Source organism: Neolamprologus multifasciatus, chromosome 15 (assembly GCF_963576455.1).
Source record: "Neolamprologus multifasciatus chromosome 15, fNeoMul1.2, whole genome shotgun sequence".
NCBI lineage: Eukaryota > Metazoa > Chordata > Actinopteri > Cichliformes > Cichlidae > Neolamprologus > Neolamprologus multifasciatus.
Window position 1 is genome coordinate 15566214 of NC_140453.1, and position 12919 is coordinate 15579132.

The window sequence follows — 12919 nt, forward strand, 5'->3', positions numbered from 1 at the left end:
CATGTCGCTACTGATAAAGTGTCAAATGAACCAAAGACAACATTTAAGTAAGAAACCCCATCCCTGGCTGCAGCAGTAAATGAGGGGAGCAAAGGGGATATAAAAACCAGTTGACACAAAATGACTGTGGGGGATGAACTCCACCACAAAACATTGAAAGGTTGTTACAAGAGGCTGCAGTTTGAGTTCTTTTTTGTTTTTGGTTTGTTTGTTTTTTTAAACAAATAGTCCACAATGAGTGTCTTAATGACAGTCTCCTACCCACATTTATCATGGCTACCAGGAAAATCAATAACCTTAAAAATAACCAATTTTAACTCCTACTATGATCTTTTCCTACCACTTTCTTTTGTCTCCAAACATTACCCCCACCAAATCAGTTGCACAACATGAAACTGTTGATTTATTTTCTTTAAAATCAATTTATCAGATTGTCTCAGGTCTGCTAACCCTCTCAAACACATTGTTGGATAACATATGAAAAAGCACATCTGTCATTCTGTGCACGTACATATAACGTGTAAATTAAGGATGTCACAATCATTATAATAGGTTCAGAAAATTCAAGAAAATAGTAGCAATAAGGTTATCAGCCAAAAATGTTTCTAACTTGTTTCTTATTGTAATTGAACTTAAAATGTAGTGTAGCATACAAACAGTACAACTGCCATTACTGCATCACTGCGTTGATATTCATGGTTTTTGAAAACCATGTGTATTGTCAATACAGATTCATTGTGATCGGTACTGTAAAGTGAACTCAGATTTATAAAATTATTCTCTAAAATTAGGGACATCCAGCTACTTTAGGCAAAACCAAAATGGATACAATTGAATTAAAAGAGATCATAACTTCACCTCTAGCCGAGCACGCAGACAATAATAGCACTGTGGTAATGTCCTCTATCCAGGCAGATCGACCAAGGACAGCCATCCATCAAGCTCACCATGCTTATGGTTATTCACATTCCTTTAGTCAAAAATGTCTCCGGGTCATTTACACCCACACACACGCAGCCAGCACAATCAGCCCCTCTGCAGCTACCTATCAGAGCTCAGCCCTGCCCTGCTTCTCAAAACACCTGCTCTACTTGTCCATGTGAGGTTTCTTCACACTCACACACCCTGATCAGCATGCATGACAACATGTTGCGCCCCACCCCTCTTCATGAAGATGTAACTCAGGAGTGGTACATCAAATCCCATCCATCTGGAGCATTCAGCATTTCATCACTCTCCTATACTGCCATCAATCAAATGGATGGCAAGCCCAGAGACTTTCCTGTGACATGAGGCATGTTGGTCCCTGTTGTGATTGCTGAAATATGAGAAAGGGCACAGCTATTGAATTAGACAGATTTAGTTATGCTGAGCTTTGGGTCTCCTCGTTCTAAAAGGAAATTTCTTTTTCCTACCCCCCTTTCATCAAGCATGTCACCTTGAAATTCTACTATCCACCACCACCAAGGCTGCAGCTGCTTGTCAAAACGGCTGAAACCCAAGAGGAAGCCTGCTGTCAAATGCCTTCATGTGGACAGTTAATGTGTAGGTCAGGCAAACTTGATTAAATGAAAAGAGGGGAAGCCACTGGTGACCAAAGGGAGCTTACTTTGTCTCCCAGAGCCTGTCTTTCGAGATAAGAGATTTGCACCAGCCTGTATGATATCGCTCCAGAATAATCTTTTAAGCCTCTTGTTGTTTTTAACGTAATTAATAAAACTCCCTGATATGTCTTTAGGGATCCACAGTCAGGCAGGAGCTGTGGTGACTTTACAGCTGCTTTCAGCACTGGGAATTACTAAGTGGTTTCAGATGGACAGATCTCACGACAGGATCTGGCGCTGAGGCTTACAGCGTTAGAAGCACAGCAATCCCGCTTCTTTCATGTGAAAAGTCCTGAATGGAGCACCAAGTCTCCTTTGCGATAAAAAAAAAGAAAAAAAAGCAGCTAACAAAATCCCCTTCGGCACTGAATGCAGTCTCGATGTTCCCTCCTTGTGAACAGTACTGGCCTGGAGGTGTGTTCCCATCTACTTAACCCATGATCCCAGTGGTGTGTCGGATATTCTTCACCAGTAAAATGTCAAGGTTGGCGGTTAGATTATATAACCGTGTGTGTGGCTGTGTGGGATGCTGTGCGTGTCAGTGTTTGCGCGGAGTTTTGACATGTGTGAATGGGAGGGCATGTAGCTTGGAGTCTGTGTGTTTGCGTAGCACAAAAATCAGCCATCTAAATGGTTTGTTTCAGCCCACACTTCAGACTTTAACTATGAATATTGTAACATCCGGCAAGATAACGCATCCCCGCTGTTTACCCTCTACCCCTCCCCTCTAAGTCATAATCAGTGACCTCTGCGTAAAAATCGGCATCCCTCGATCGCCATGTGGAACCTGGGAGCGTAATGATGCTCGTGATCCGGTGTGAGCAATGGTGTGTGAAGCCCAGGGGCAGACGTGATAATGCCAGCGTTAACGGCGATCCTGAGCGCTAATGTAGTGTGATCGACAATACATCTGGCACCAGAAGAAGGGGGGGGGAAAAGGAGGGTGGGAGGATTTTGTGAGAACAAAGGGCAAACAAACAAATGCAAAAAGCGATCATACTGGGGTCGGAATGTTTTCTGAAGTGTGCACGTTATGCATGGAGTGCGCGTGTGCCGTGATTATGAGCCTGGCTTTCAATTTCAAAAACGTGCCGATGCCACGGCGCGCACACTGCGGCATATACTGTCAAACAGACGCGTGTATACGCCTGAACAGATTCTCTCTTTTTACCCCCTCAAATGTCCCGCAATTATATTTACAGCCGACTTTCTAGGGAGTGTGATGGGTCGGTAACAGCGGATGCTAAATTCTTTTTCCATGGAAACGATACGGGTATGAATGAATGAATAAATTATAAAAGGCAACAAATACGCATTTAGTGTCTGAAAAAAAATACAGATTTTGATCTTATGCCCTTGCTACTGAAGCCTGATGGTGACAGATCTTCGGGGTGCATGATTACACTGCAGATCTGTGAGCAGCTCTGCTCCGTCCTCTGTTCTCTACACCCCGGTGGATCCCTTCACACTCACCTGTCTTGGTCAGTACTGCCGACATGCTCCACGCTACGAACAGGACACTGCAGATAAAGCAGACCTGCACGAATAACATCTCCCTCCTCTTGCGAACTTTAAATATCTTCGCAATTATTGTCTTTTTTGAGGGGGTCGCGGTGTCAGTGTCGTGCTGCTCCATGCTTCGCACCTCGGCCGGCGGCCACTTTTTGCGTCCTTGAGCCGAAGAAACTGCCACCTCGCTTGCCTCTTCACACGGAACACAACCGGGATGTGACCCTCATTTCAAGCCGTCCAGTGCGCAGATGGAGAGTAGTAAAGCGGAAGATTTCCCCCCCCCTTCTTGTCTCCGATGCTGAGATGATGCCGTTCAGCTGCCCGGGACTGGTGACTGGGCAATGACAAGGCGGTCAAATTCCGATATATGTCTCCAAATCAGTTCAGTGGCGCCCCTGAATTCGGATTCTGCAAAAGGACGTGTGTCGGATGGGTTCCTATTGCAACCTGCATCCTGTCCCGTGGAAAGAGGAAAAAAAAATCAGCTGCAATTGCTATTATCTATCCGTGGCAGCCTGTAGTTTCTGTGTTTAGCATAAAATGCGTCAGTGTTCAGTCACAAATGTGGAATCGCTCAGCTGCGCCGTTTTGCAAACCACACGCACCTGCGCCTGTTAAGTGAAAGCAATCAGTGTTCATCAAGGTTAATTGTTAAATTCAGGCAGCAGTCGTGCCGCTCGTCTCGCTTGGGCGCCTCCCCCTCCGCATGAAGTCCTCCTCAGTACAGGAAACCCGTGCTGATAATGAGAGAGGACCATCAGCTTCCCTCCTACTCTGTGCCCTTCATCCCCTCCATCGAGACCGTGCTCCTTTAACTTTCCTGAGGACTGCATGTGCAAACAGCCAGTGGGGGGAAAACAATCTTCCTTCTTCTTTCTCTTCACTGTCCACTTTAGAAACAACAGGGAGCTGCTGATTTATCACGCGGAACTCCAAACTCACGCGATCTCTTACATTATTTGACCGTCGAGTAGGCAAGCCCAATCACGCTGTTTAAAAGAAAGCCTACACAGAAAACCCCTACCCTATCCCAGCACTGCTGTGTTATGAAACCAAATCTAATATCGTCTGGGTCCCTAGCACAGCCCCTTTAATAACTGCCCTGCAAGTCACCTGCTGTCCTCATTTTGACACCATCCTGAATAAGTAAGGTGATGGACCTTCTGCTTCTTTCTCTCAAACATCCACAAATACAGAATAAATTCTTGTTTTTTTTAAACTTGCTTTTGTGCCCAAAACACCCATAACGGTTTTTGCTTCTCATAAATATGGGGCGCACTCACATACAGCACTGTGCGTAAGTATTGAGCTACCCCTCATTTCTTTATATTTTATTAAAAGAATGGGAAATAGGTGAAGGATTTTCTTGAAATGTGTAAATATAAATGAAAATACAGTATATATATAAGAAAACACAGCCTGAACTCTTGTAGGCAGGCTTTCTTTAGGTATTCTTTGGGAATAGTTCTCCGGGATTCTTGAGGGACATTTCAAAGCTCTTCTTTACCTCTTGTTCTGTCTAGATGTAGCTAGTACATCTAGACAGAGCCAGTAGCTCAGGAGGTATAGCAGGTCCGACCTGCAAACCAGCAAAATTACTAACCGTGAGGTTTGTGGTTTTATCCCTAGCATACAAAAAATACAAAATAAACCCAAAATGAAACTAAATTACAAATTTGGAAGTGAACTGGAATTCAGCTCACAGTGAAGGCAAGGACAAGGCATAAAGCACTCACTGAAGATCCTTGCTCTTTGATAGTTAGCATATAGGGCATCTGTGTTGACTCAAAATTTAAAGCTAAAGGTATTTAATGCTGTGGTTAGGATAGTGCACCAAATTATTATCCAGATATTATAACTTATGCTCATCTACTGTTGTCTCAAGCAGCTCAAAGAAAAGGGAAATTCAAAGTTATTGGCTCAAAAGTTTGAACTCTCATTAATATATTCAACTTTGAGGTTGTGTTGGTGAGCCACCCTGCTGTTTGCACTAATGAAGAGCCTTCCAGTTGTATTTATAGACTGCTCCTAGAATAATTGAGTCGCTTCCCACAGCTAAATGTTTAATTTACTTTGAATTTGAAGCTGATGATGATTCCATGAACATGTAGAAAAATTGAAATAGACAGCCACACACTTTGAGAAATAGTGAAATAATAAAGTCAGTTGAGATGACGAGCTTAGCTTAACATAAAGCCTGAAAGCAGTGAGACACAGCAACCTAGGTCTAGTACACAGTGAATAAAAGCTTAAGCTGTATCTTTAATCAAATGTTGTCACTGTAAAAGGTTATGTACACTATAAGCTCGGCTAACCCTGGTGGCACAAGCTTTCTTTTTGCCATACAAGCATAAGAAGGGCAATGGTGTTTATTGCTAGAAAGATAATAACCACTGTTTCATTAACACTCAAGTGCAACCTTGCCCTCCAATTATAAACAGCACACTCTTGTTGGAGGACTTGTGAGACTACAGAGCACAGTCTGCTCCAGCTGCTGCCTCCAGGCCTGCTGCAGGTCACCTTAGCTGCCAAGATAACAGACAGGAAAGCTGCTGCACTCTCAAAGCCATCAAAATGCACAGGTTGACAGGGCTGAAACAGCATGTCAACTTTTTACCATCACCACGGCTGCCCACTTAAGCAAAAACTGAGCCACATGTAATAGTCAAAGACCTCGCAGTCAGGCACAGTCTCCAGCAGACAAGAGTTATGTAAGAGCAGGACTGTCCTGTCCATACAGTACGAGGCCATACTCCAAAAACAATTCATGTCATCTCCAAGAAGCATCCAAGATGCGTGAAGGGTGCTAGTTAAGCATGGAAGGCGATCGAAGGTTATTAGTTGGGGCTTTCTGAATCTGTTGCCAGGTCTTGTCTTTATCCTGCAGCTTGGGTCTTCTGCATGCACCCGTACACATCAACATGTGCGACTCATGCCCATGCCAAGGGATTAGTCCCCTTCAGGCCCCTGCCCGCACAGCAGGCAGGCAATCGGGGAGCAGCGCCAGGGCCTGCTTACAGAGATTTAGCCACTGCTGTACACTCCCTGCCTCAGTGAAACATACATATGGCTTCCTTTGCCTTCTACAGGACCCAGCGAATGCCCCCTGATCTGCAGCAGAGATAATAACGTGTGTGAACTGTGGTTTTAGCCACGGAGAGATAGTGAAAAATTGGCTTTGATATTAATGGCAGGCGTGTGTCATGTCCTTGCTCTGCAGATCACTAATGACTTGATGTCAAGTGTGTTTACAGTGTTGCACAACAATTGCAGTTTGACTCAGCGTTGCTCATTTAGGCTTCCAACTCCGTTACTGCTGCGATGACTCGTGTGGTTTATTCACTGGTTTGATTCAGTGATTAAATCCACTCTTTAAGGGCATTACAGCTGAATCACTTTACATCATGTGAACATATTTAATTAGGCCTTCAAATCAAGCACCATCAGCACGTGCCAGTTAACCAGTGCATGTTGCATGTCTTTTCTTAAAACTGTCAGAATTGATTTCAGATCATACTCTTTCTGTGGGAAATGGGGATTGTAATGTTTAGGATCAGATTTAACAGGGGAAATTAGGTTTATTCCTATAAAAAAAAAGTTTTTCTCCCCATAGTCCCAAAGTGTCACATTGGATTCTTTGGGTTTTTTCTCTCTGACATTGTAGGATTTTTACTTCACAGAGTAAAAGGCTTTGGGATGACTGTTGTAATCTGGCACTATATAAATCTAATTAAATTTAAGAAAATATAACAAATTAACTGAATTGAAGTTACCCTAGTCCCATTATGTCAATTAGGCACAGAGATACACCGGAAGTAGTTTTCAGGTTCAAAGTTAACCTCACCACACGTGAGTAAGAAATGTTCCCACTTATCCTGTCATTAAGCCTTCTTTTATTTTGTTATTTTTTCTTAGCACTTTAAAGGCAAAAACAACTTTACAAAGAAATACATCTTTGGGCCATTACAACATATTTAAGTGCTGTATTGTCGGAGTCTCAGCAGGTAAGAGCAGTATCTTTTACTTGGTAATGTTAGGTATTGCCATCAAACAAGACTTGCACGATGGAATCAGTTTAGCTGTCTTTATGACTCCTCTCTACTGGTGTCACAGCATTTTAGAAGTTTTAGCATAACTAAATCAGGACTTTTAAGTTTGCATTCCTGTTCCTTTTTACATATTAGAAGGCAAAATTCCCTTTAATTTTTTGTGTTATAATGGTGACATCAGCAGAGAACATTTATCTGCTGTCTCATACATTTCAGACATTGAAGAACTTTTGTTGAGAATTCGCAAGTGATCTGAGTAGAGCTTTGAAAAACTAAGTATACCATTAAATAGCTTGTAGAACCACATCTAGCAATAATACCTTAAATTAATCATGGCCACGTTGCACCAACATTTCAGTTCATTGAGGTTTGGAGGCATTTGTTTATGCACAGCGCTACAGGGTTTCAGTCAGGTTGTGGTCTATGCAGAATTATGGGTCTGGATGGATATCTCCTGTTCTTTGAAGAGAGCAGATGTTTTCTCCTGGCAACCCTTCTGACCAAGTCATACTTTTTCAGTCTTTTTCCAATTGTATTGTCATGAACATTAACAAGCTAACTGAGGTGGTTGTCATATTTGGACTGAGAATTCGGGCACAGCACACCAGCAGCAGTTTTACAGTGATTTACAGTCTTATAGCTTGAACGCAACCAGGAACACTGTCAGAGTGGAGAGATGTGGTGAAGGTGACTTTAGTGAGATCTTGTAATTTTTGTGAACTGTTTCAGTGGCCTTACTTGAGCCCTGGACGAGTAACTGACAGGCAGGCAGAATTCCAAAGCAGCTAGATGAGAAACAGTGACGAGTGGGCAGGCAGGTGAGTAAATGGTAAGCACAGGAATCGACAGAGACTAGCAGCTGCACCACTAGCCACTAGCATGGTGTTCAGCACCATCCAGCTATTATATATCAGAAGGTTAGTGAGATAGCTCAGAACAAGTGTGGGAAGAACATGCCGAGTGAGAGTCTGCCCACATGAGGGCCAACATGGAAACAGCAGCCCAGAGTTTGTTTTGTTTTTCATTTCATCTTTTTTATTTTATTTATCAGGAGCAGAAAGTTTTATTTTCACATACTTCATAAGTCTTCCAGCTATAGGCTAAATAAAATCACATGTACCCTCCCCATTTTTATATATGTATATAAAAAAGACAATGCCAGTTGTACTATAAAATAAAGCACATAGTGTAAATGGTGGACACCATTTGTAAGCCGATGAGCGAATTCGTGCCTGTGTGATGGATCGCTCAGGCGACACTGAGCCGAAGGAAGAATCTGGACTCCTTCCATTAATGCACTGCTGGCATTGTAACTAATATTTTACCAATCAACTGAAGCTAGTAGACAGATGGATGGAGAAATATCCCAAGCTTTGAACGTTTTTTCTTTTCCTCTGAACCTGAATTATTGCCGAGCTCACTTTAGCTACCGGCTGGTTGTAGAGTACAAGCTTGGTGTGCGTGCACAGATACAGAGCCAAATTATCTCTGGAGACCTGCTGATTCTACTTTTTGCGAAAGCTTCTCATCCAGCTGCAGGAGAAATAAAATATTCATCATGAGTGTTGAACATTCGGTGGCTGCACCGCAGGTTTATTTGTATGCCTGTTCAGGTGTGAAGAGTAAACAGGCCAGAGACGAGCAACAGAGAGTCTAATCTGTGTATTCTGGAGGCAGCAGTCATCTTGTGTACTGCTCTCTTTATCTTCGAGGACATGAAAACCCACCCTTAGCGCTTTTGACAACAAAAGGCAGCACTGTCAACCCCAGACAGACAACATCAGTGACAAACATTACGATACACTGCCTTAAAATGGGTGCAATGGGGGACAATAGGACCTAACAAACAGCAAAATGATCAGGTGTGTGTATTTCTTCCCTGGCAAGATAAATTAATTTCATTTTCTTTTGAAAACTATTACATAACACATAATAGGTCAAAGTGGTGTACCGTAGGTGGCTTCTGACTAGTTTATAGTTTCTCCAATAACAACAAGAGTTTCTTGCTGTAACAAATATTATAGAATATGAGCATTAAAGTGCGACACTATTACCTGTTTGTGTTCCATTATACTGTTGTTTTAATGGTCCTATTGTAATCTCTATAAACAGCAAATTGTAAAATGTATCAAAGTAATGTATAGTAAATGGTATGTTTAGAAAAACCCTATTCCTCATGCTGCACCATGTCCCTATTCATGCTTCATTGTAAAGACAATGTTATTGTATTTAACATTCAGCCACCCTGAAGATGAACACTGGCTGTAGGTCATAAATCTCCATGATCATGTTGCTAGCTGAACCTTTCTATTTGCCACGCAGACACCGGAAACCACAACCTACATCTGTACATACAGAACTGTACATAATCCAAACCACTGTTGTTGTTTTTCTTCACATTACTAAATGACGTGGTTATAATTAATGCAACAGGATTTCATGCAGATGAGCTGCAGCAGACTCAGACTTGTGTGTCTGTCCAGTTGTCAGTGGTGTTCCCCAGGGCTCTGTCTTAGGTCTCCTTATATTTATAATTATTATCTTCTACCTCTCATATAGTCATATTTTTAGGAAAGTCACATTTTCATTCTTACACTGATGACCCACAACATCATCTGTCCACTAAGCTCTACTCTTCCACCTTGTTCTATCCACGGTTTGTTTACTTGAACTTGAATTGTGGTTATTTGCTAATTTCCTCAAATTAAATAGTGACAAAAAAGTGTTGGGTTTTTTTGTGGTAAGAACTAAAACTGTTTAGACAAACTCGGTATGTAATGTACGTAAATGGAAGTTTTCGGACTTCCATTTACGTAAAACATAATACTCCTATCCCTCAACACCAGCTTCCTGTAAAATACCACATTAATTTTAAGAATCTGATTCTTGCTTTAAAGTCTCTCCTTAACCTTGCACCTCCATATTTCTCTGATGTTCTGCATATGGCCGCTCATTCCCATACTCTGAGATCCTCATCCTCTATTAATCTCATTATACCGTCTGCTCGTCTGACTACCATGGGCTTTAGAGCTTTTAGCTGAGCTCAGCTTCAGCAAGCCCGTACCCAGGTTAGAACCCAGGACCTTCCTGTTGTGAGGCAACAACAGGAAGGCTAACCACCAAGCCGCCCTGCTCCATTAACAAAGAGTGGTATACAAAATCCCTCTCATTTTAAAATGTTTGCTATTTTGATGCACAGATACAGATGAATAGATACATATCCTGAGACTTACATGTGATTGGTTATGAGCAGAACAGGTTGTAAGGTGCTTCTGAGTTAAAACTCAGGTCAGGGACCAACTGTAAACATTTAATTTGATGCTGAAATTTAAGGTGTTGCACTAGAATACTTTTAATGCAAGCTGTTCATGTTGTTTGACTACTACTATACTATTACTGTAATACCTTAAATTAATTAAATGTGTCACTTATGGCCTTTATGTTCTTAATGTTATCCATTCTGCAGTTTACATCAAAACAGCTTCATCTTTTCAGTCCCTTCTCAACTTGTTGAAAAAGTTTTATTCTTTTAAGGATCAGGGCTGCATGAAATTGGATCAAGGTATTGCAGTTCTGCAGTTCTGCAGACAGTGGCTAAAGGAAAAAGGTTGGCTAAATCTGAGAGAGACTTAACCTTTTATAATGAGCTGCACATAAATAACGTTATTATTCTTTTCTGTCTGTGGGTAGGCACGCAAAGAGCAACCTTTTCCCCTTGCCAGGAAGAGTGGAGATTACCATTCAGGCTGACCACAGAGGTTATGTCAGACGAAGCAAGCAGCTCATTCATTCTGCGAAGATAGCATCAGAGTTGCAGACACGGGGTATAACAACTATATTAATGCAGGAAGCATTCCTGAAACAGAGGACAAGTGAGGGTGAGTTCATTTACTTCATTCACTTGGAGCTGGAGGTGGAGGGTGTGTGCAATAAAGTCAGTGAGCCAGTAGATTTCCCTGCTGTGTAATTTCATCGCCCTGCACACCTCCATATTGGACAAAAAAAGTTATAGGCACTGTGTAGGAGGACAATGTGTAGGAGTTGTTAATGTCAACTTTTTATTATTCATAAGCAGGCACTTGGTACAGAACGTGCTTTTTGATGAAAAAAGCACATTTAAAGGAGCCCTCCATGGCTTTTGGACTTCATGGTATGTTTGCAAACATTTCCAATTTAGTCTATTATACTTATAAGCTTGTTTCACAGACTTGGGTATGGAGAGACTCCGGATATTGGTGGGCTTTAACAAAAGATACGCTTTAATTGTGGGAATTGTAAGATTTGGTTTTTTAAGCTTGAGCTCAAAAAAAGAGGATCAGCGCCAGGATTTGTTGGCCTGCTGCAGCAGTTTGAGTGCTGTAACTTTTCTTGAGTACTACAGTTTCCTTGCACAGACCACTATGTGCCAGTTAAAAGACAGGAAAATTAAATCCAGCAGCTCTTTGGTAGCAAGTCTTGAGCCTTAAAAGGAATTTCCTATTTAACCTGCAAGCATTGAACCTTTTCAGAGATGTCTTAATAGCATGTGCATCTCAGATAGAAGCTTTCTTGAGATTAGAATCACATTTTATAATCTTGATATGCTTCATTGGGTGATCAACATGTCAGAAACAAAGGCTGAATTGCAAATCAAGCCAAAAAGGCATCAGGAAACTGTCCTGAAGAGAGCAGAAGGCTCACCATGTGGTGCTTGTGGGAGTGTGATTGATTGCATATCTGCTCATTATTACTGTATGCAGCACGACAGTACAGTCACAATTAGGTGACACATGAATTATTACGTAATCCAGAGGCCAGTTTTATAGACTGGTTAAGTGATTATGGACCTAATCTCTATAAACAGCAATCTGCATGTGAATATCCTGAATCTGCAGGCAACAGACATCATGGTGTTTGGTACTGGAAGCTTTCTGGTTTCCCTCTCCTTGTTGTCTGAGAGCTAATGAATCGCTTTGATGATCAGATAATCTACATTTTTCACTCCAGTCCCCGTAGATCTGTGGGCAGTCAGGCCTCAGGTCTAGTTTTATTTTTCAGACCACTCAACATTTTCTTTGAGTCATAAAATGCTCACTTATGCTGCGATACAAGGCAAAGCTAGCAGAATGATTGGGACTTTACATTTCACCGAGATCTGCAGGTCACCACTCACAGCGCTGGCATCTAAACTGAGCTGCTTAAAGATAAACTGTTGGCAGTGCTGAGTCACTTCTCTGGATTCGTACTCCTTGGTCTGGCCTCTGCTAGTTTTCACATCACCATCATTCACTGCAGATGATTCAACCTTATTACACGGCCCTGTGGCATGCTGGAGAGTTAGGAGAGGCGTCTGCAGTGGTAAACACAGGCAGCTAATCTTCATCATGTTTACAGAACTCGAATTAATCATCAGCAGGGTCTCCTCGCAGCTCTAAAGGTGGTGTCAGCCATGTCACATCAGATAAGGCCGCTTCTCTCTGATGTGCTGAGTGGAAAGAGCAGGACAGCCAGGTTGCATTCTGCTGACTGGCTGGAACCACATGTCAGGCTGAATGCAGTTTTGCTAAGAGGCTGATACCGCCTTCACCCAAGAGCACATTGCCTGATTCTATTGCCTGTAATGCCTTAAGTTACAGACAAGCAACTGGTCAGGTTTGTTTTTCCTCCAGGAAGAGAAGAATGCACTGTTTATACCCAAACCAAGCAAAACAATCTCATGTGATCTGACCTAAATATTGACTCACACACACATGATCATTAAGTCATCCACATGTC

The 12919-nt window shown here is 42.1% G+C and overlaps 1 protein-coding gene and 1 long non-coding RNA gene across 4 annotated transcripts in view; one reads left to right on the forward strand and one right to left on the reverse strand.

Annotated features, from left to right (window-relative positions):
* The window catches only part of slc24a4b (solute carrier family 24 member 4b), a 34543-nt gene extending 30396 nt beyond the window's left edge, over positions 1-4147 (reverse strand). For 2 of the 3 annotated variants that reach the window (XM_085132948.1, XM_085132947.1), the window contains exon 1: positions 3078-4147. In XM_085132948.1, coding sequence (XP_084989074.1) covers positions 3078-3240 — 163 coding nt within the window. In that variant the 5' untranslated portion in view covers positions 3241-4147. The remainder of the gene's footprint in view (positions 1-3077) is intronic. The other variant, XM_085132949.1, reaches the window with a different exon arrangement.
* LOC146501814 (uncharacterized) overlaps positions 1-12919 on the forward strand; it is a 241977-nt gene that overhangs the window by 113813 nt on the left and 115245 nt on the right. The gene's annotated exons all lie outside the window — the stretch shown is intronic.